This window comes from Oncorhynchus nerka, linkage group LG9a, assembly GCF_034236695.1.
Source record: "Oncorhynchus nerka isolate Pitt River linkage group LG9a, Oner_Uvic_2.0, whole genome shotgun sequence".
Classification (NCBI taxonomy): domain Eukaryota; kingdom Metazoa; phylum Chordata; class Actinopteri; order Salmoniformes; family Salmonidae; genus Oncorhynchus; species Oncorhynchus nerka.
The window spans coordinates 22,029,623-22,053,826 of NC_088404.1; the positions used below are offsets into that span (position 1 = coordinate 22,029,623).

At 42.4% G+C, this 24,204-nt stretch overlaps 2 protein-coding genes across 4 annotated transcripts in view; both read left to right on the forward strand.

Annotated features, from left to right (window-relative positions):
- Positions 1-10,157, forward strand: part of LOC115134045 (G1/S-specific cyclin-D2-like) — a 275,810-nt gene extending 265,653 nt beyond the window's left edge. For all 3 annotated transcript variants that reach the window (XM_029667611.2, XM_029667610.2, XM_065022423.1), the window contains one exon: positions 5,689-10,157. In XM_029667611.2, coding sequence (XP_029523471.2) covers positions 5,689-5,871 — 183 coding nt within the window. In that variant the 3' untranslated portion in view covers positions 5,872-10,157. The remainder of the gene's footprint in view (positions 1-5,688) is intronic.
- Positions 10,158-16,279: 6,122 nt separating this feature from the next.
- Positions 16,280-24,027, forward strand: tigara (TP53 induced glycolysis regulatory phosphatase a). The gene is made up of 6 exons (XM_029668894.2): positions 16,280-16,425; positions 21,216-21,253; positions 21,618-21,739; positions 21,907-21,984; positions 22,161-22,271; positions 22,845-24,027. Exons 1-6 carry the CDS (start codon positions 16,394-16,396, stop codon positions 23,211-23,213), a joined length of 750 nt encoding a protein of 249 aa, XP_029524754.1. The 5' UTR covers positions 16,280-16,393; the 3' UTR covers positions 23,214-24,027.
- The last annotated feature ends 177 nt before the right edge of the window (positions 24,028-24,204 follow it).

The window sequence follows — 24,204 nt, forward strand, 5'->3', positions numbered from 1 at the left end:
CAGATACACACGCCCCTGTCCTCCACACCCCCTTCATTCCTCCCCTGACCCTCTCTCCCTTTTCTTCCCTTCCTGCATCCCTCCACTCATCATCCACCCCTCCTTACTCACATTGAGATCTTCTTTTAGCCAAAGTTGTTTCTAATTTCATCTGGAAGTTTAGTCTATTGAGCAATGATGTGTGTAATAATCTGGGTGTAACACAGAAATATAGCCAAAGGGAATGGTATAGCTCCTTGTGATGCTCAAACATGACTCAAAGCAGAGAGACAGAGACACATCACATTTGAGCTCACATTGAGCTTGTGTACATGGGGTCATGGGTTGCTCTGACCACCTCCAGGGTATGGCATGATCCCCCTCCTAAACACAGACGCACATGAACACGCGCACACTTGCAGACACACACGCGCACACACACTGACAGACCATGCTGTCTGCACAGAGTAGCACTGCCGTGTGGTACAGTAGTTAAAAAATTCCATGGTTTTGTCTGTCTGCTCAACCTCCTTCTTGAGGCTCTATGATGTAACAATGGATGCAGTGTTTGTCTTGTGGTTACTCCTCATACTGTTGATTGAATTGTCAAAATAATTGTAATACATTTTTATTTATTTGGGTAGAGTTTTTAAGATGTAAGAGTGGGGGAATGGGGACTCAGGATTGGATACAAAATTCCCAAACTTCATTCCCAGTGTATTCCAAGTGCTGCCTTCCGTAGTATCTAAGTACCAAAAACCCTATCTGAAAACCATATTGGTGTTTTCAATAGTCATATTGAAGCCATTAAAGGTTCTCAAATTAAGCCTGTGGGCCTTGGCATGGGATCCAAACTGAAGTTATAAAGAGCAGCGTACAGGGGAATGTCTTTTAAGATGTTACGGCCTACATTCTTGCGGTAAGACACTGGCAGTTCCTTTACATGTTTTGTGCTTTAGTTAATCTCAGAGGAGTAGATTTTTGGAGCACATGGCACATGTTGGTGGGAAGTTGGGGACCTCTGAAGCAGAAAATTGGGACGCTGGGCGACGGTCGTGTTTCCTCCACGTCAGCGCAGCCAGTGAGCGACCATGGGAGACGCCCTCCCTGAGGCTCCTCCACATGTTAGTGCTCTTCCAGCCCTATTCCTAGGCCCCCTAACCCTCACACAGCCTTCTCACATCTGTCCACATCCAGGGCCACTATAGGTAGAATACAGAATAAATATTGAGTTATTTAATATGAAGTGAGTCCATTTATCAGATACATTTGGCTCGTCCTCGATTGAGCCCAAATACAGAATTTGAATGATTGAATTAGTAATTCATTCATTCATTTACAGAGTAATTCGCTAGGATCATATATCTAGCCTAAGTAGTGCATTTCTTATTTAGTATTAATTTCAAGGCTTTTCCTGGAGATTTTTATATTGTGACCTTTGACACGGTGACCTTTCATAACTCTGCTCAGTTCAACTCCTAAGGAGCTATTCCCATGTGATAGGCCTCTGTTCTCATTTCACCAATGCAGCAGGCAACACTTGCCCAGAAGCCATTACACAGGTTCAAACCATGGCCCATCAGGTTTAAATTAGCTGTAAATGTCTAAGGAATGTTCCCCTCCTCACAAGACTAAAGCTTCTGGCTTGGGGGCTCTCTTTCTTATTTCCCACAGCCGCACGGCTGTTCCAACAGAACTACGGGTGCATTACTGTTGTATACCACCAGAAGGCTGCACTGTCATACACTGCAAGCCACAAGCATAGTTATTACAGGGCACTAATATTTAGCCTAGTGGTTAGAGCGTTGGACTAGTAACTGAAAGGTTGCAAGTTCGAATCCCCGAGCTGACAAGGTACAAATCTGTCGTTCTGCCCCTGAACAGGCAGTTAACCCACTGTTCCTAGGCCGTCATTGAAAATAAGAATTTGTTCTTAACTGACTTGCCTAGTAAAATAAAGGTAAAATAAAAAAATTAAATTAAAATAGTCAGATCAGAACTCTTCCTCTCTAATACTTCCAACCTGAGAGCTGAATCTTGGGGCCACAGCAGGCTGAACTACAGGATATTTCCTCTGTCCCACACCCTTTGAGGCAGATTCCTAAATCCCAATCCTGTAAAAACAAATCAGTCAGTCCTCCTCTCTTCTTTTCCTTTCCTTTCGTCTCCTCATGTCCCCTACATCATCTCCCCATCGTGGTGGATACAAGGTCTGAGACGGGTAGGCTTAGGGGTGTTGAGAGGTTGCTTTCTCCAGAAGATTCTCAGGTACTTCCAGCTCTCTTTGATGCTGAAACCCGATCGGCCCGCTCTCAAGGTGGATTCCCTACAGGCAGAGACTGGCTCGTTAAAAAAGCACCACCTTTGTGTTCCCACAGGACGTGGATGTAATTAACATAGCTTAGCTTCAGTACTAGGGCCTATACCTGTGTTTTCACTGTTGTCAAGGCTACTGGTGTGTGTGTGTGGGTGGGGGGGGGGGATGCGGGAGGTGTTCAGTGCTGGGCCCTAGTGCTGAGGTAATGCTTGGCCTGGTCCTAATCACCGCTCAGCCGTAGCTCTCTGTCTGTGGGGGTGGCAGTCAGGGTAGCGGTCATCCAAATTCTGCATGGGTGCTGTTCCCATAGAAAAGCACAGTACAGTCAGGAAACTGCAGGTCTGTGTCAGAGCCAATGATTTATATATACACTAGATGACTGACAGGGGCGCTGTGTTGAAGCCACGTGACTTCATCTTGGCACTCCCCCATCGTTGTAAAATAATATTTTGGAAGGTATAGAAATTAATTTAAATGTCTACAGTTGTTTTTGCCACATTTATTATATTACAGACACCTTAATGCATACTTTTAAATTAAATTATGTAAGCTATATATAAAAATTGAAAAAATATAACTTTTTCCTTAAAGTATACTTTTTTGAAAGTTCTAATGTTACTGTCCCCAATATAAAAAAAATGAATACTTAAATAGATATATATATATTTTTTTTTTAAACTTTTAATTAAAATACTGTAAAATTCCATTCATTCCTATAGAGGACTGCTTTGTCTGAGTAGTGCCAATATGGCCGACCGGTGGCTTCAAAGCCTCTCATTGGCCATTACATAGCATCATAAATCCAGGGTTTATATACATCAGGGGTAGGCAACTATAGATTCGGAGCTGATGGTTGGGGGGAGACAAGTAAGTTATCCGTAGTTGGCTAGCTACCAAGCAAGGGATAAGAATGTTGCCAGCCAGTATGGCAATGGAACATTTAGAAAGAACGACTGGGTCGCATCCATATATAGAGAACAAAAAGACTGAATGACTGGGTCTCGTCTCTGGCAACTGAAACGATAGAACGATCAGCCGGCTTGGGTAGAAACCCTAGATTTGTGTTGGGACTACACTTGTGGAAGTATGAATAAATTCATCAAAATATTTTTTTGAATGAAAATATTTCAATCGTTATTTGAATATGTTGGTAACCTGTTGTACAAAAATGATAATGCCCTCGAAGCCGGTGTTTGGAGGATATATCGTCACGGTTTCCCAACACACGTGCCAATATATCTTCCAAACACTGGCTTCTCAGGTATTATCATTTAATTGTACACTGCAAATTGACCACAACTAAGCCTGAAAAGAGATTGTATTTTTTAAATAATAATTTTATACCTTGATTACACTGAGACATGTTCACATACAGTGCCTTGCGAAAGTATTCGGCCCCCTTGAACTTTGCGACCTTTTGCCACATTTCAGGCTTCAAACATAAAGATATAAAACTGTATTTTTTTGTGAAGAATCAACAACAAGTGGGACACAATCATGAAGTGGAACGACATTTATTGGATATTTCAAACTTTTTTAACAAATCAAAAACTGAAAAATTGGGCATGCAAAATTATTCAGCCCCCTTAAGTTAATACTTTGTAGCGTATGTCTCTATCAGTTTTGCACATCGAGAGACACATCGAATTTTTCCCCATTCCTCCTTGCAAAACAGCTCGAGCTCAGTGAGGTTGGATGGAGAGCATTTGTGAACAGCAGTTTTCAGTTCTTTCCACAGATTCTCGATTGGATTCAGGTCTGGACTTTGACTTGGCCATTCTAACACCTGGATATGTTTATTTTTGAACCATTCCATTGTAGATGTTGCTTTATGTTTTGGATCATTGTCTTGTTGGAAGACAAATCTCTGTCCCAGTCTCAGGTCTTTTGCAGACTCCATCAGGTTTTCTTCCAGAATGGTCCTATATTTGGCTCCATCCATCTTCCCATCAATTTTAACCATCTTCCCTGTCCCTGCTGAAGAAAAGCAGGCCCAAACCATGATGCTGCCACCACCATGTTTGACAGTGGGGATGGTGTGTTCAGGGTGATGAGCTGTGTTGCTTTTACGCCAAACATAACGTTTTGCATTGTTGCCAAAAAGTTCAATTTTGGTTTCATCTGACCAGAGCACCTTCTTCCACATGTTTGGTGTGTCTCCCAGGTGGCTTGTGGCAAACTTTAAACAACACTTTTTATGGATATCTTTAAGAAATGGCTTTCTTCTTGCCACTCTTCCATAAAGGCCAGATTTGTGCAATATACGACTGATTGTTGTCCTATGGACAGAGTCTCCCACCTCAGCTGTAGATCTCTGCAGTTCATCCAGAGTGATCATGGGCCTCTTGGCTGCATCTCTGATCAGTCTTCTCCTTGTATGAGCTGAAAGTTTAGAGGGACGGCCAGGTCTTGGTAGATTTGCAGTGGTCTGATACTCCTTCCATTTCAATATTATCGCTTGCACAGTGCTCCTTGGGATGTTTAAAGCTTGGGAAATCTTTTTGTATCCAAATCCGGCTTTAAACTTCTTCACAACAGTATCTCGGACCTGCCTGGTGTGTTCCTTGTTCTTCATGATGCTCTCTGCGCTTTTAACGGACCTCTGAGACTATCACAGTGCAGGTGCATTTATACGGAGACTTGATTACACACAGGTGGATTGTATTTATCATCATTAGTCATTTAGGTCAACATTGGATCATTCAGAGATCCTCACTGAACTTCTGGAGAGAGTTTGCTGCACTGAAATGAAAGGGGCTGAATAATTTTGCACGCCCAATTTTTCAGGTTTTGATTTGTTAAAAAAGTTTGAAATATCTCAGATTTCCTCAATTAAACATTTTTTTTGCTTAATTCCTGGTGATTTTACAGTATTTTCTAACCAAATAATAAATGCATATATGGGGGACCAAAAAAAACAACCATATACATCATTGGTCAGGGCTGGGGTTATGGATTATGGAAAGGATATGTAACCTTATCAAATATCAGGCAGGTAAGTGGCTGTGACACAATATATCAATCCAGTAATCTAGGAAATATTCCATTGTTTGCTTTGGCTGTAACTTGGAAGGTATTAAATGTATACTGACATCTCAGTCATTTCCCCCCCCTCTGTTGATAACTTCTTATACTTACTACTATGATATGTGGTTGTCTTACCTCTTACCTCGCTATTTTAAGATGAATGCTCTAACTGTAAATTGCTCTGGATAAAAGCGTCTGCTAAATTACTCAAATGTAAATGTAAAAAAAATGTAATATTTATGTATGTGTATATGTAAATGCACACGCCATTTTCTCTGAGTCTGACTTTATTTACATGTTTATTTCCATCTCCTTGTGCACTCTTCCTATATTTATGGACATGTCTGTTTGGTTGTGTGTTGCAGGACTGTCTGAAGGAGTGTCAGGAGCAGATTGAGAGGGTCTTGGTGAGCAGCCTGCGTGAGGGGCGACAGCAGCAGCAACAACAGCAGCATCAGCAGCAGGTCCAGCATGGCCCCAGCAGTAAGACCATGGACGAGCTGGATCAGTCAAGCACCCCAACAGACGTTCGCGACATCAACTTGTGAGCCTGCAAGAAGCAGTAGCGCATCAGAAATAAGCAACAAATCAACATAAAAAAACAACAAAAAACAAACTACCCCTTGAAAAAAGGGCTTTTGTAGAGTTTTTGTAGAGATTTTTTATTTTATAACACAAAAACATGCGCCCATGTATTTTACGAAATCAAAGCTATTTTTAGATATAAAATAGATATCCTTTAAAAGCTCTGACTTGATACACGAAAGCTCAATGGTGCCTCAGATATACAGAAGGGAAGCCAATCATATTTTGAGTTCTGTTTTTGATTGTTTAATCATAATAAAGTTATATTGAATAAGAAACCAATAGCTAAATAAGGCTTTTTAAAAAGTAGTGGTGAGTCCATTCAAGGCTTGCATATATGGGATCACATTTGGGGCAAGGTTTTTCTGTTTTGTTTTGTATTTTTTGTTTTGGTAAATGTTGGTCTGCCTGAGATAGGAGCCCCATATGGGCTACACTGACCGTGAATGGCAGGGCTCAATATGACATGGTTTGGCTGTGTGTTGGTGATAAGGGGAGCACTTTGCATGAATTGCAGAGTATTGTGCTAAGAAAGAGACAAGAAGGGTCCCAAATCCAGGGAACAGCCAAGTATATAATAGTGAATTACATTATTATTATTATTATTAAGAAACATGTTCGTGAATGAAGAGTAATAGATGTCAATAAGCTCTCTTTGTCAGGCTGCTTGTTCGTATGGGTGTGGGCATGCATCTCTGTGTGTGAGTGGGTTGGTGTGATTGCCGTGTGTGTGTGTGCGCGCGCGTGTGTGTGTGTGGAGCGTTATGGCTTGAAGACTAGACTGGTGATAAACTATGGAACAGGCAGGAGACAGGGATTATTTGCAGGGCATCTATGTTATTTCACTGCCGTCAGTTAATGTATTGTCGGCCAACAAAAATCTGGGGATCTGAGTCCACTTAGTGGGTGGAGGAACGGTGAAAGGGATGGAGAGAGGGGTGACTGTGCTCCTTCGTTTTGTCTAGAAGAGTCAGCCGTGGACCCTCTGTTTAGAAGTTTCATTTTGAGGTGTTTGTTTTTCACTGCCAACATACCAATCAAATATTGCCAGATAGCGTTTGTATTTTCATGTTATTGTTTTGTTCTTTGGGAGTTATGGAAGGAGCTTCAGGCTGCTTAGTGTCAGTAAGAAGGAGTGTGTGCCTCTCTAAGTGGTGCCCTAGTATCTCAGATGAGAGGAGAGGAGGGATCCCTGTGGTGGATGGAAGGGGTTGGGGTGAACAGGTGTAGAAAGGGTTTGTTGCACTGCAGAAGCAAGCTGCTGTGTAGAGGGAGGAAATGTAGGTGAGTTGCTGTAAGATACAGCAGAGGAGCCTAATGGCCTCAAATTATATCTATCAGATTTCTGCGTTTTGGGCAGATCGAGGCCACGGATGACGAATTAGGATGAATACCAGACTTTACGCTGCCAGCTCATTATTTGAGAATGAACTTTATTGGTTCATTAGAGGACAGAGAAATGTATTGGAGCAGGGGACGATTTGTGATCATTGCATCTGTAGTCCCTCATAGTTGTTTCAACACGCCTATGATTTCAACAGCAAAGCACTTAGAAAACATGCTCCCCAAGGGACAAATTAAATGGTTACGGTGTGGGAGTCTATGGATGTTTTCTGTTTTCTTGTGATCTTTTTCTTTGATTTAATTTGTAGGGCTGGTTTCCCCACATTGAGGCCTAACACCTTACGATATGAGGACATTCCGATCTAAAAACATTCCGAAAAGTGCAAGATGAAAGGGCCATCTGACCATTTCATGTGTTTTAGCAAATAATTAATGCCAATTTCAAAGATTCTAGAGACCTTTATTGATTTCAGTTTTATGATTTTGTTTTAGAAGTTATCACATTATGAAATATTTGTTATACTTGAATTTTCTATTTGATCTGCTTCACAGCAACAAAAAAGTCACATGGGTGATGAACTATAAAGAAAATGTCACCATAACATCAGATTTTTGCACATGTTCTGAGGGCAATTGAGGTTTTCTTTCAAACAAATTCAACTGGTCTATATTCAAGGATACCTTATTGATAGTTTTGCTCGTAGAACCTGGCCTATTGTCTATGGGGAAACCCCTGTGTAGCTGTCTCTGTGTGAACCCCTCTCCTTCCGAGTGATTGCTGCTTCAGTCACTTCATTGGCATGGGGTTCAATCAGTTACCCAAACGTCAGAATTCAACAAATTCACTTCCAAGACTGACAACAGGGTACATCGCCAACACAAGGTAGCTTTCCTTTGACTCACACAAAATTCTCAATGCTACATTTAAAGGGGGCTTTGGTGTGTGTGCGCATGTGTGTGCTTGAGTGTTTGTTTGTGTGTACGTGAGTATGTGTGTGGTAGGTAGGTATGAGGGGAAGTTGAGGATTCAGTGTTTTAGCAGGCTAATGTTTTCAAGAAACAAATCTTATAAACCAGGCCATCTTCAACCTCTCAACAAAACTAGCCCCTGTTCATCATTGCCAAGAATGTCAGCCTTTTTTTGTTTGTCTATTCTGAGCAAAGATTATGATTTGTTTAGTTTTTGGACTGTTAGGTTTGAATTTGTAAATACACCTCAAAGTTGTGTTTGTTTTATTTTATGGGGTGTCCAGACCTAATGGAGTTTGTGGAGTGTTTGTAAGGGGTTAGATACTGTATTCCAAAGTGAAGAGAGATGGAGGTGGTGTGAAGACATCATAAAGTGTCAATATTTGTATTGAGTTATTATTATTGTCTTTTTGCGCTGCTAAAAGCTATGATTTTGTTTCATTCTTATATATAAAAAAAATAACATGATTTAGTTGTGATGTCACTTGAGTGTGCTGCTATTTTATAAACATTTGTATTATAATATAATTATTTTACCGCTTAAGAGATACATTCAGAATACTGAAGTAGATGGTAATAGAAGAACATGAAATAAGTATTCGACTGGAAATGTTCTTTGTACAGGTTGCTTAGATAGCATGTTTTCTTTTCATTTTGATCTATTTTGCTCTCCTTTCTCTGTCACATTCTGCAAATGCGGTATCTCTATACCTCAGGTTTACTGGACAAAAAAATAATATCTCAATACCTCACAACTCTACAGTTTTTAGGGAGCCTGGGAAGGGTAACAGTACAGTAGGAAGCACAGTAGTTTGTCTGTTGTGAAATGTACTGACCGTGTTGGGTGGCACACATGCAAGGCTCCCACCTGGACTTAAACCCTAGTGGATGGGACACAACAACCAGTCACCACTTCCTCTGTCGGTTTAAAGTGATACCATGTTCATTGTGGTGCTAAATGTGAGATTCATGTGACATTCATTGCAAAGACAAATGTGAAAATGTCTGAGTATATGGCTTGTACCAATTACATTGAATGTCAATAGATTTCTGTTCCTAAGCTTAATTTGATGGGCTTAGTTGATCTGGTATGTGCCAGGTTCTATTGTCTGGAAAACTTATACAAAATGGCTAAACCAATCAATCAAACACCTCACCACATACTGTATCTGACATGAGGAAGTGTGTTTCAACAGCGTGGATGTGTCTTTAGTTGTCCCCATCCACTATAAATTACATCATGTACCTCAGAAATGTCTGTTGCACAACCGCTGTTCAATAAACTTCTGCTTTAAAGAGTGTGACACCATATCAGTCCAATGTTATTCTCACTTCTGTTTTCTTTTTGTATGTCATTATGGTTAGTGGAGCAGATTGTGAGATGTGATTGTGAACAGACAGTGAGGTGAACATTAGAGGTTGCTGTAGTCATGAAACCAAGAGGACTGGGGAGATGTTAGTGGAGTGGAGCTGAGATTGTGTGGCAGGCCGCAGTCTTGTTTTAAAAACAAAAGCTAAGATGACGGACATCATGTTTACCCCCTGCTTGAACCAAAATCTCCCATTAAGAACGTAGACGGCTTAAATCAATTGGATTGTAGACAAACAAATGAGGTGATTGTGGTTATTTCTATTGCTTCCCCTGTATGACATCCTTTTAAACACACTCTAATCAGTCCAGTTTCAGGCAAGTGGGGGATTGGTGTCTGAGTTTGTCCTCTTACTAAGGCACTCTTATACAGCTTGTGAGGCTGTTTTTTTGGGGGGGGGGGCTGGATCATGTAGGCCTAGTAAGTGAATAAGTTGGTTTCAATGTTCTGTATTGACAACTTCTGTTTATGATTAATCGGCTCTATATTGGTCTGTTTGAAAGGATCAGTTAAAGTGTTAAGGATCAAGGCATGCTGTATGATCAATAAACTCACCATGAATGAAATCCATTGTCCCTGCTCTTTTTATGATTTTGACAAATTGCTTTATCTTACTAATAAAATCTTCTCTGACTCACTCTTTAGGGACCTTTTTATTGCAAACTGTTAAAGGCCCAGTACAGTCAAAAACGTGATATATATTTCCACACTATGAAGTTGGAATAATACTGCGAAATTGTGAAAAGTTACGATAATGCCATTTTTTGTGTAAGAGCTGTTTGAAAAGACCGCCTGAAATTTCAGCATGTTTTGGTGGGATGGTCTGCCTGGCGACATCACCAGGCAATATAAGTTAATAGACCAATAAAAAAGAGTTTCGAACCTCTCTGCCAATAATAGATGGTTTTCAGGTTAAATATCCCTCCTATTAGGCTTGTCCAATTAGGTCACGTAGACGACTCCCAGACAGTCTTAACTAAATTCTTGATTGAGAAATTGCTTTTCTGTTTCTTTTTGACTATTTATATTGACAAAAACAACAGTAATATACTTAATTGTTACCCATAAATGATTTTATATTTAAATACCAAGGTCTGCATTGGGCCTTTAAAGCAAAACATTTTTTAAGCAGATATAAACATGGTTCACAGGATGAGTTGGATAACAAAGCAGGCACTCTATCATATCGGAATTCTCTCTTAAAACCTCTTTCTGCTCAGATCCCTTTAGCGCACATATGTCAGAGTCAAGGCCCGCGGGCCACATCCGGCCCGCAAGAAGGTTTTTTACGGCCCCTGGGATGATCTTGATTTATTATTAGAACCGGCCCGCAGCAAGCCGGCAGCCCGCAGATCTTTTACACGCACCAATACTACATTTCCCACAATGCAAAGGTGACGCACCGAGCAGTAGGCTGCTTCATTTCAATATTTATTGGCACAGCAGTCGTCAGCATCACAGTAAAATTAACTTTCAGATACCCATCAAAAATGGCAAAACGGAAGGTGGATACTGAGAACCGGGGTTTCAAACAAGGTGGGAGTCGGAGTATATGTTCACGAAGGTAGCTGGAAAACCTGTGTGTCTTCTGTGTGGAGAAAGTGTGGCGGTACTGAAAGAGTATAATCTGAGACGACATTATGAAACGAAACACGCGGACAAAAACAAGAATATGGACATGGAACAAAGGCTACAAAAGGCAGAGGAATTAAAACGAGGCCTCAAATCTCGACAGGCTCTGTTCAAAAAAGCCAAATCACAAGGCCAGGCTGCTGTCAAGGCCAGTTTTATTTTGGCAGAAGAGATCGCTAAATCAGCCCGGCCATTTACGGAGGGGGATTTCATCAAAAACTGCATGATTAAAGTTTGTGACGAAGTTTGCCCAGAAAAAAGGCAACTCTTTTTAAATGTGAGTCTGAGCAGAAACACCATTGCCGAGAGAGTAGACCAGTTGTCCATCAATCTAAAAGAGCAGCTTGTGAAAAAGGAAAAGATTTTATTGCATATTCCTTGGCTGTGGATGAGAGCACCGACATTTCTGACATTGCCCAGTTGTCAATTTTCATCCGCGGAGTGGACTCCAACCTAAGCGTGACAGAGGAGTTTTTGGCTTTACGTCCTATGCATGGCACAACTACGGGGCATGATTTGTATGAAGAGGTGTCAAGATGTGTAAATGAGATGGAGCTGCCTTGGGAAAAACTCGTGGGTTTGACAACCGACGGAGCACCTGCGATGTGTGGACACAGGAGCGGACTGGTGGCGAAGATACGGGAAAAGATGCAAGAGGAAAACGCGACAGGTGAGCTGACAGCTTATCATTGTATCATACACCAGGAAGCGTTGTGCGGTAAAGCCTTGAAAATGGAGCATGTAATGAGCATCATCACGCGCACAGTTAACTTTATCAGAGCCAAAGGTTTGAATCACCGCCAGTTCAAGGCATTTCTGACGGAGTTAGAAACGGAGCATGGTGATTTGCCTTATCACACAGAGGTGCGATGGCTAAGCCAGGGAAAGGTGCTTCAAAGATGTTTCGAGCTTCGTGAGGAGATTTGTCTGTTCTTGGACAGCAAAGGGAAAGACACAACACAACTCCGAGACGAAATGTTTCTGTGTGAAATGGCTTTTCTGTGTGACATTACGAGTCATCTGAATGCAATAAACTTGCAGCTGCAGGGTCGGGATCGTGTCATCTCTGATATGTACAGTACAGTGAAGGCATTTAAAACCAAACTGACTCTGTGGGAGACGCAGATGCGGAAAGAAAATTTGAGCCACTTTCCCAGCTGCCAGACCATGAAAGAGAAGCTCTCTACCAGTGCGTTCCCGAGCACACAGTTGGCTGATAAAATAGGTATGCTTGCCGCTGACTTTCGACGCCGATTTGCTGACTTTGAAGCACAAAAAGCAGGTTGGAACTGCTCGGTAACCCATTTGCTGTTGACGTGGAAAGCTCACCACCAAACCTCCAAATGGAGTTGATTGACCTCAATGCAATGATGCACTGAGGGCAAAATATGCGGCAGTGGGTGCTGCGGAGTTCGCCCGTTTCCTCCCGGCACAATGCCCCAGCTGCGCATCCAGGCTGCTCAAACGTTGTCTATGTTTGGCAGCACATACCTGTGTGAACAACTGTTTTCTTTGATGAACCTGAACAAAACATCACACAGAAGTCGACTTACTGCTGAACACCTCCACTCAATTCTGAGGATTTCTTCAGCTCAGAGCCTTACCCCGAACATTGATGAACTTGTGGAAAAGATGGGACACCACCAAGTATCACCCTCAACCTCAAACAAGTGAACATTACTGTGCAATCACATATTTAGAGTTTTTACTCAGTTCAAGTTTAAAAGTTAAAATTTAATATTTGTTTTCACTGCATGTTACTTCTCCTTAAACAAAGTGTTGTTTTTGATTAATAGATTTTTGCACTTTATTTTTTTGTATTTCAATCCAATTATATTTTAAAAATATTTCAGTTGAGTGGATGATAGAAAATTGCTATTATTGTTTTTTCTTTGAAGTAAATTTAGCCCACTTTTGCTAAAATAGAAAATATAGTCTACTGATGGTGCCTTGAATACCGGTTTCTTTCATTTAATGTTCATGTTATGGGGATATTTATATAAAGGAAATTTGTCTTTTGTGTCTGTTGAAAATTAAAGATTACTGACAGAGCCATAAGAAAATATTGCTTTATTTATCTGATCATATTGTAATATATTTGTTAGGTTTTCAGTAGGTTCAATTAGGTTCACTAGACTATATGCGTCATTTAAAAATTTTTCAATGAACATTCGAACAGTCCGGCCCTCGTCTTGTAGCTGATTTTTTTATTTGGCCCTCCGTCCATTTGACTTTGACACCCCTGCTTTAGCGGGATCATTTTTGTCAAAATCTGGTGAATTGCAGAGCGCCAAATTCAAATTAAATTACTAAAAATATTTCATTTTCATTAAATCACAAGTGCAATACACCAAAACACAGTTTAATTTGTTAATCCAGCAGGCGTGTCAGATTTCAAAAAGGCTTTACGGTGAAAGCAAACTATGAGATTATGTGAGGACAGTTCTCAGCAGACAAAACATTACAAACAGCTAGCAGCAAAGTAGATTGGTCACGAAAGTCAGAAAAGCAATACATTAACCTCTAGCGTCGAGCAATCCCGTATCCGGGAGCGTAATTATAGCCTCAAGCTCATTACCATAACGCAATGTTAACTATTCATGAAAATCGCAAATTAAATGAAATAAATATATTCACTCACAAGCTTAGCCTTTTGTTAACAACACTGTCATCTCAGATTTTCAAAATATGCTTTTCAACCATAGCTACACAAGCATTTGTGTAAGAGTATTGATAGCTAGCATTCAGCAGGCAACATTTTCACAAAAACAAGAAAAGCATTCAAATAAAATAATTTACCTTTGAAGAACTTCGGATGTTTTCAATGAGGAGACTCTCAGTTAGATAGCAAATGTTCAGTTTTTCCAAAAAGATTACTTGTGTAGGAGAAATCGCTCCGTTTTGTTCGTTTTGTTCAAAAATCTGAAAATGCAGTCTCTACAACGCCAAACTTTTTACCAAATTAACTCCATAATATCGACAGAAACATGGCAAACGTTGTTTAGAATCAATCCTCAAGGTGTTTTTCACATATCTATTCGATGATAAATCATTCGTGGCAGCTGTGTTTCTCCTCGAAGCAAATGAAAAATACACGCAGCTGGAGATTACGCAATAATTGCAACGGAGGACACCAAGCGGCCACCTGGTAGATGTAGTCTCTTAAGGTCAATCTTCCAATGATTTGCCTACAAATACGTCACAATGCTGTCGACACCTTGGGGAAACGACAGAAAGTCTAAGCTCATTCGTGACCCATACACAGCCATATAAGGAGACATTGGAACACAGCACATTCAAAATCTGGGGCACTTTCTGTATGAAATGTAATCTTGGTTTCGCCTGTAGCATTAGTTCTGTGGCACTCACAGACAATATCTTTGCAGTTTTGGAAACATCAGAGTGTTTTCTTTCCAAAGCTGTCAATTATATGCATAGTCGAGCATCTTTTCGTGACAAAATATCTTGTTTAAAACGGGAAAGTTTTTTTATTCATAAATTAAAAGAGCGCCCCCTATATCCAAGAAGTTAATCGCTTACCTTTGATCTTCGTATGTTTGTATTCATGAGACTCCCTGTTACACAATAAATGTTTGTTTTGTTCGATAAAGATTCTCTCTATATCCAAAAACCACTATTTGGTTGGCGCGTTTTGTTCAGTAATCCACAGGCTCGTGCGGTTACGACGGGCAGACAAAAATTCCAAATAGTATCCGTAAGGTTCGTAGAACCATGTCAAACGTTTTTCTATAATCAATCCTCAGGTTGTTTATACAATAAATAATCGATAATATTTCAACCGGACTGTAGCCTTTTCAATAGAAGAGAGAAAGAAAAGGTCTCGCTCCCGGCGTGCGCGCATGCACAAATCTGAGGACATCTGGCTATCCACTGACGCGATGGGATCATTCTCGCTAATTTTTCAGAATAAAAGCCTGAAACTATGTCTAAAGACTGTTCACACCTTGTGGAAGCCATAGGGAAATGAATCTGGTTGATATCCCTTTAAATGGAGGATAAGCTTGCAATGGAAAAGAGTAGTTTCAGAAAAACAACACTTCCTGGATGGATTTTCCTCAGGTTTTCGCCTGAAATATCAGTTCTGTTATACTCACGGACAATATTTTGACAGTTTTGGAAACTTTAGAGTGTTTTCTATCCTAATCTCCCAATTATATGCATATTCTAGCTTCTGGGCCTGAGGAATAGGCAGTTTACTTTGGGCACGTTTTTCATCCAAACATTAAAATACTGCCCCCTAGCCTATGTGCAATCATGAGTCTAAATACAAAATCTGGATTGAATCTGATGTATGGTTCATAAATAGAAGATGATTTTGAGCATTAGCGTTACATATGCAAAGAATAAGTTATTAATAGTTCCCTTGTTTTAAAAAATTATTAATTTTTAAAAAATCAGTGTGGTTCATCTTAGGTACGTCCATGATAGCAATGACAATATGATAGGCCACTGTGAAGTGGATTTAGAAAGGATTTAAATGGACACGTAAAATCAGATTTCCTGATTTATCAATAACTCTTAATCAATCCCGGTTTGCGTAGCTTCGATTTATGGTTCATGAGAAGCAGATTTCCAAAATGTCCAAAATTGAGGAAAATGTATCCTGACGGACCTTTTGGGTCATTGAGACAAATTTGTTCAGCATGAGGAAAGACACCCACACACAAAGTTTCAAGTCTCGAGGTAAACGGGGCTGCAGATATGACTGTTTCTAGTGAGACCACTTATAGCAGCGACACCTATAGGCCAATCGGTGATCTTGACCAAGTTTCTCATGGCTTCTAGTTTCTGTGTGCCAAATTAGAAGAAAAAAAGTTACCAATCTATGCTTGAGTGATTTGACTATGGGAAAATATGTTTTTTAAAGAATAACAATAGGTTTCACAGCTTCGCTGAAACGCTAATAATGTATAGGCAATTTGTTTTACTGTATTTTACATTAAATACACCATATAAAATGCTATCTTACCATTTTAATGTCATTCCTGTACTAGAAGGGACATGGCCAATCATATTGCAGAGCGTCTTTACGTCATTACCGTATACACAGACGTGCTCGTGCTGTGTTTTGCAGGTGACAGGAAGAAAGTTCATATTGAAGAATTGCGATTTAAGGATCATCAACTACCTCAAATTTAAAAGGATAACAATGCTTACCTTTGGCATAACGATAGTTCGACAGTAAGTGGGCATTATTCAGAAGATACTAGCGGTCGATTCATTACTATTCAGTGTATGTGTGTTTCCATTTGCAATGCAACTGTAGACTGTAGCCCGATACTGTTGCTACATACAGTGAATGGTTATTGACAAGGTGCACGTCAAAAACGGATAAATGCTTATCAAAGTACAATTTAGAATTTAGAATTTGAATGGCTTGCATGCTATCAGTGCATGGCCACCGCACAGACGCATTACGCTGAGCTGGTGTCGCATTACTCCAGTCTCCAGCAGCTGGAATGAACGTCAAGAAAAAGGTCAGACTGAGTGCGAATGTTCAGCCTTGCTTCTCATGAAATGTCAAGGAGTTACAGCAGTCCTGTTCAAGTCGATCACTGCTTCAATAGTAATACAGTTTTATTAAAGAGAAATACCCTACTACTAACTAAACCATCCATTTAGATATATTTCTCATTAGATGGGGCTGTCTATGTTATTATTGTCTTATTACATGCTTATAGATAGTTCTATATTGAATTGTATTCTGTTATTGTCTTATTACATGCTTATAGATACATTTAACATTACATTTAAGTCATTTAGCAGACGCTCTTATCCAGAGCGACTTACAAATTGGTGCATTCACCTTATGACATCCAGTGGAACAGTAGTGCATCTAAATCTTTTAAGGGGGGATTACTTCATCCTATCCTAGGTATTCCTTAAAGAGGTGGGGTTTCAGGTGTCTCCGGAAGGTGGTGATTGACTCCGCTGTCCTGGCGTCGTGAGGGAGTTTGTTCCACCATTGGGGGGCCAGAGCAGCGAACAGTTTTGACTGGGCTGAGCGGGAACTGTACTTCCTCAGTGGTAGGGAGGCGAGCAGGCCAGAGGTGGATGAACGCAGTGCCCTTGTTTGGGTGTAGGGCCTGATCAGAGCCTGGAGGTACTGAGGTGCCGTTCCCCTCACAGCTCCGTAGGCAAGCACCATGGTCTTGTAGCGGATGCGAGCTTCAACTGGAAGCCAGTGGAGAGAGCGGAGGAGCGGGGTGACGTGAGAGAACTTGGGAAGGTTGAACACCAGACGGGCTGCGGCGTTCTGGATGAGTTGTAGGGGTTTAATGGCACAGGCAGGGAGCCCAGCCAACAGCGAGTTGCAGTAATCCAGACGGGAGATGACAAGTGCCTGGATTAGGACCTGCGCCGCTTCCTGTGTGAGGCAGGGTCGTACTCTGCGGATGTTGTAGAGCATGAACCTACAGGAACGGGCCACGGCCTTGATGTTAGTTGAGAACGACAGGGTGTTGTCCAGGATCACGCCAAGGTTCTTAGCGCTCTGGGAGGAGGACACAATGGAGTTGTCAACCGTGATGGCGAGATCATGGAACGGGCAGTCCTTCCCCGGGAGGAAGAGCAGCTCCGTCTTGCCGAGGTTCAGCTTGAGGTGGTGATCCGTCATCCACACTGATATGGCTGCCAGACATGCAGAGATGCGATTCGCCACCTGGTCATCAGAAGGGGGAAAGGAGAAGATTAATTGTGTGTCGTCTGCATAGCAATGATAGGAGAGACCATGTGAGGTTATGACAGAGCCAAGTGACTTGGTGTATAGCGAGAATAGGAGAGGGCCTAGAACAGAGCCCTGGGGACACCAGTGGTGAGAGCACGTGGTGTGGAGACGGTTCTCGCCACGCCACCTGGTAGGAGCGACCTGTCAGGTAGGACGCAATCAAGCGTGGGCCGCGCCGGAGATGCCCAACTCGGAGAGGGTGGAGAGGAGGATCTGATGGTTCACAGTATCGAAGGCAGCCGATAGGTCTAGAAGGATGAGAGCAGAGGAGAGAGAGTTAGCTTTAGCAGTGCGGAGCGCCTCCGTGATACAGAGAAGAGCAGTCTCAGTTGAATGACTAGTCTTGAAACCTGACTGATTTGGATCAAGAAGGTCATTCTGAGAGAGATAGCGGGAGAGCTGGCCAAGGACGGCACGTTCAAGAGTTTTGGAGAGAAAAGAAAGAAGGGATACTGGTCTGTAGTTGTTGACATCGGAGGGATCGAGTGTAGGTTTTTTCAGAAGGGGTGCAACTCTCGCTCTCTTGAAGACGGAAGGGACGTAGCCAGCGGTCAGGGATGAGTTGATGAGCGAGGTGAGGTAAGGGAGAAGGTCTCCGGAAATGGTCTGGAGAAGAGAGGAGGGGATAGGGTCAAGCGGGCAGGTTGTTGGGCGGCCGGCCGTCACAAGACGCGAGATTTCATCTGGAGAGAGAGGGGAGAAAGAGGTCAGAGCACAGGGTAGGGCAGTGTGAGCAGAACCAGCGGTGTCGTTTGACTTAGCAAACGAGGATCGGATGTCGTCGACCTTCTTTTCAAAATGGTTGACGAAGTCATCTGCAGAGAGGAGGAGGGGGAGGGGAGGAGGATTCAGGAGGGAGGAGAAGGTTGCAAAGAGCTTCCTAGGGTTAGAGGCAGATGCTTGGAATTTAGAGTGGTAGAAAGTGGCTTTAGCAGCAGAGAGAGAAGAGGAAAATGTAGAGAGGAGGGAGTGAAAGGATGTCAGGTCCGCAGGAGGCGAGTTTTCCTCCATTTCCGCTCGGCTGCCCGGAGCCCTGTTCTGTGAGCTCGCAATGAGTCGTCGAGCCACGGAGGCGGGAGGGAGGACCGAGCCGGCCTGGAGGATAGGGGACATAGAGAGTCAAAGGATGCAGAAAGGGAGGAGAGGAGGGTTGAGGAGGCAGAATCAGGAGATAGGTTGGAGAAGGTTTGAGCAGAGGGAAGAGATGATAGGATGGAAGAGGAGAGAGTAGCGGGGAGAGAGAGCGAAGGTTGGGACGGCGCGATACCATCCGAGTAGGGGCAGTGTGGGAAATGTTGGATGAGAGCGAGAGGGAAAAGGATACAAGGTAGTGGTCGGAGACTTGGAGGGGAGTTGCAATGAGGTTAGTGGAAGAACAGCATCTAGTAAAGATGAGGTCGGCGTATTTCCTGCCTTGTGAGTAGGGGGAAGGTGAGAGGGTGAGGTCAAAAGAGGAGAGGAGTGGAAAGAAGGAGGCAGAGAGGAATGAGTCAAAGGTAGACGTGGGGAGGTTAAAGTCGCCCAGAACTGTGAGAGGTGAGCCGTCCTCAGGAAAGGAGCTTATCAAGGCATCAAGCTCATTGATGAACTCTCCGAGGGAACCTGGAGGGCGATAAATGATAAGGATGTTAAGCTTGAAAGGGCTGGTAACTGTGACAGCATGGAATTCAAAGGAGGCGATAGACAGATGGGTAAGGGGAGAAAGAGAGAATGACCACTTGGGAGAGATGAGGATCCCGGTGCCACCACCCCGCTGACCAGAAGCTCTCGGGGTGTGTGAGAACACGTGGGCAGACGAAGAGAGAGCAGTAGGAGTAGCAGTGTTGTCTGTGGTGATCCATGTTTCCGTCAGTGCCAAGAAGTCGAGGGACTGGAGGGAGGCATAGGCTGAGATGAACTCTGCCTTGTTGGCCGCAGATCGGCAGTTCCAGAGGCTACCGGAGAACTCCACGTGGGTCGTGCGCGCTGGGACCACCAGATTAGGGTGGCCGCGGCCACTCGGTGTGGAGCGTTTGTATGGTCTGTGCAGAGAGGAGAGAACAGGGATAGACAGACACATAGTTGACAGGCTACACAAGAGGCTACGCTAATGCAAAGGAGATTGGAATGACAAGTGGACTACACGTCTCGAGTGTTCAGAAAGTTAAGCTTACGTAGCAAGAATCTTATTGACTAAAATGATTAAAATGATACAGTACTGCTGAAGTAGGCTAGCTGGCAGAGGCTGCGTTGTTGACTATGTAGGCTAGCTGGCAGTGTCTGCGTTGTTGACACTACACTAATCAAGTCGTTCCGTTGAGTGTAATAGTTTCTACTGTGCTACTGTGCTGCTATTCGGGGCTAGCTGGCTAGCTAGCAGTGTTGATTACGTTACGTTGCGTTAAAGAACGACAATAGCTGGCTAGCTAACCTAGGAAATCGCTCAAGACTACACAATTATCTTTGATACAAAGACGGCTATGTAGCTAGCTATGTAGCTAGCTACGATCAAACAAATCAAGCCGTTGTACTGTAATGAAATGAAATGAAAAATGTGATACTACCTGTGAGCGAAATGCGACCGGGTTGTTGAGTGAGGAAGTTCAATTCGGTTGCAGTGTCTCCTACGTTAAGGACGACAAATAGCTGGCTAGCTAACCTCGGTAAATTAAGATAATCACTCTAAAACTACACACTCTAAACTACACAATTATCTTGGATACGAAGACAGCAAAGACAACTATGTAGCTAGCTAACACTACACTAATCAAGTCGTTCAGTTGAGTGTAATAGTTGTGCTGCTAATCGGTAGACGGTGGACTAGCTAACGGTGGACGTTAGCTAGCTGGCTAGCTGCGGGGCAGTGTAGACTGCGTTAGGACGACGAAATACGATAATTACGCAATTATCTATGATACAAAGATGGCTATGTAGCTAGCTAAGAAGAAATTGCTAAGATTAGACAAATCAAACCGTTGTACTATAATGAAATGTAATGAAATGTAATACTACCTGCGGACCGAGTGCAGATGCGACCGCTCGCTCCAACCCGGAAGTAACTAATAGATAGTTCGGTATTGACTTGTATTCTATGTTATTATTCTATGTTATGTTATTATTGTCTTATTACATGCTTATACATAGTTCTATATTGACTTGTATTCTGTTATTGTCTTATTACATGCTTATAGATAGTTCGGTATTGAATTGTATTCTATGTTATTATTGTCTTATTACATGCTTATACATAGTTTTTTTCCCCCAGTGGTGAAACAGAATGGAATAAAAAAGGCCTCCTACAAGGTATGATTTACTGTAAAAGCACATCTGTGTGTTTGTTTTGATACTGTTTTGGATACATTAAAGCAGTGGTTTCCAACCTTTTTCGGTTACTGTACCACCAACTGAATTTTGCTCTCCCCGGAGTACCCCTGAAATACCCCCCCTCGTGCATTTACCAGTAAGCCTATGGTCTCATGAGCCTTCTCAAGTAACACCTGTGGTCCCAGTTGGGAACCACTACATTAGAAAGACTCTTGGATGAAATGCACAAAGTTATAGCTTTGGAACAGATCATCCCAATAGATTTCCTAGATTTCATGTTTCAATGGCATATCACTGTGGCCTAAAGTATCACGCCAATCCTGGGCATTTCCCAATCCCCCAGGCCAGGCGATAGACTCGTCTCTATCAGACATAGGGATGCAGCAGGCAGAGGCTGCAGGAAAATATCTCAAGGACGTCAAGTTCACCAACGTGTTTGTCAGTGACATGGCCCGTGCCCGCCAGGTGAGTGGTGATGATGATCACAGACCCCTTAGCATCTTTTAGAATATAATTGGACCCCATTATTATGTGTTGGGATGGCCCGCGGATTAGATTTGATTGTGTAGGTAGAAGTTTATGAAAAAAATCTCTCCTGTATGTGAATGGTTGTTTTGTCTGTTTTGTTACAGACTTGCGAAGCAATTGTAAAACACAACAGTAGTTGCTCTGGCCTAGAAATTGTCACCGATCCATCACTTAAAGAGAGGGTGAGTACCCTTTCTCTGGGCTAAAGGTTGTCAATATCTTATTTCCATAGATGCGGTTTTCATTCTGTGTGTGTTTGTTTGCGCGTGAGGGTGTGTGTGTTATACATGACCTTGTTCTATGACCTTGTGTGTTTTTGTACTCAAGGCCATACAGTAAAGAGCCTGTTATTTTTCAGAGTTTTGGGAGTGCCGAGGGGGGCTTGGTGGTGGACATGAAGAACATGGCTACAGCGGCTGGTCAATCGTGGCTGGACTTCACTCCTCCAGGGGGAGAGACTATAGAACAGGTGATTCACTCTGGGGGATCCTGAGGGCATTGCTCTCTCTATCTCGCGCTCTCTGAAATACTACTGATGGGAGACCAGATGCAATACATTTTAGCAACACTAGATGGCACCTTTGGCATGCTTTACACAGGGTAATCCATCCTTGACTCTGAAGATGTCCAATACATGTTTTGCATAACAGGTCCCTTCATCAAATGAATTTGATTGAGGTTTGTCTGCTTGATGCTTTTGAAGTGGGGATCAAAGTACATAGGCCTTTGGTGCCACACAATGACCGCTACTTCAGTTGGAGAAACTAATTTAAAGTGTGGGGGAATGTTCCATTGAGACCAAGAACGTACATTGACTTGCCAATTAGGACTCAGCTTGCAGGTCACACATTCAGTGTCAGTGTGATCCAACAGCTAGTTTATGTGACAGAATGGCCCCCGGGCCCAGTAACACTCTAGCCACACAGGACAAGCTGTTGGCCCCTCCATCAGGATGGTGTCAACCAGTCTGTTGTGTGGGTGGAGGAAGGGAAGGGGAAGGATGAGTCTGTGTTGTGAATAAGAGTGCTTTGTTCTGTATTAGATGAAGATGCGGATCAAAGAGTTTCTGGAGCACCTGTTCCAGCGCATGGTGGCTGACCACTGCAGACCAGGACAGAGGGAGACAGGGATGCCAGAGGGGGCTCTTGCAGGCAAGCCAGATGATGGGACCAGAGATGTTCCTGCCCATGCCCTGGTGGTCAGCCATGGGGCCCTAATACGTGTGGCCATGCGCTACCTTGTGGATGAGCTAAAGTGTCCTTTACCCCAGGGGTTGGACATGTCCCATGTGATCGCTCTCTGTCCCAACACGGGCATATGTCGGTTTATCTTCACTGTGACAAAAGGGGATGCCGGCGTCACCCTCTCAGCCATCCGCTGTGTCTTCATCAACAGGTGCGAGCACATCTAAGAGAAGGGGTAGAGTAGAGGGGGTTGAAGGAAATAATCTCCTGGTTCACACTATAGGGCCGACTAGAACCGTATTGTGCTGTTTAGGATATTTTCTTTTCACATTGTCCTTTCTAGCATGGTTCCAGCAACTATGGTAGATAGGCAAAGTGGTACTGGGCTGGCCTGACTCGCCTTGGCCTCTTGAATGTGAATCGGGCTGACTAAGATATACAGACTCCATATAGGAATCTGGTTGAGTTATTTAAAATTATTTTAAGGCATACACTACCGGTCTAAAGTTTCATAACACTTACACATTCAAGAGTTTTTCTTTCTTTTTTTATATTTTTAAAAAACTATTTTCTACATTGTAGAATAATAGTGAAGACATCAAAACTATAAAATAACACATATGGAATCATGTAGTAACCAAAAAAGTGTTAAACATTTTCTATTTGAGATTCTTCAAATAGCCACCCTTTGCCTTGATGACAGCTTTGCACACGTTTGGCATTCTCTCAACCAGCTTCATGAGGTAGTCACCTGGAATGCATTTCAATTAACAGATGTGCCTTCTTCAAAGTTAATTAGTGGAATTTCTTTCCTTCTTAATGCGTTTGAGCCTATCAGTTGTGTTGTGACAAGGTAGGGGTGGTATACAGAAGATAGCCCTATTTAGTAAAAGACCAAGTCCATATTATGGCAAGAACAGCTCAAATGAGTAGGTGTTCTAAAATGTTGGCCCGGTAGTGTATATGTATTTGTCTGATAGTATTTTAATGTACATTATGCAACACAATGAAGATTGAGAAAATAAACAATCATATTTTGAAGCTCTCCTATTCCCTCTCATCACTGCGCCGTGCATAACCAGCTGACTTGTTAAAAACCTACAGCACTGTCTTTGAAATTCAAATTTCATATTCATTGACACCATCTAAATGTTCTCTATGTTACCGGTAGTTTGATTTGGTGAGTGAAATGTGGACGTTTGGCTTATTCTACAAATG

What these genes read in the sequence shown, in the direction of transcription:
- tigara (XM_029668894.2), top strand. Translation starts at nt 16,394, where the DNA reads ATGCTTACCTTTGGCATAACGATAGTTCGACA. An exon ending in ACATGGCCCGTGCCCGCCAG is followed by an intron (nt 21,740 to 21,906) that starts GTGAGTGGTGAT and finishes GTTTTGTTACAG; the next exon opens with ACTTGCGAAGCAATTGTAAA. An exon ending in GGGGAGAGACTATAGAACAG is followed by an intron (nt 22,272 to 22,844) that starts GTGATTCACTCT and finishes GTTCTGTATTAG; the next exon opens with ATGAAGATGCGGATCAAAGA.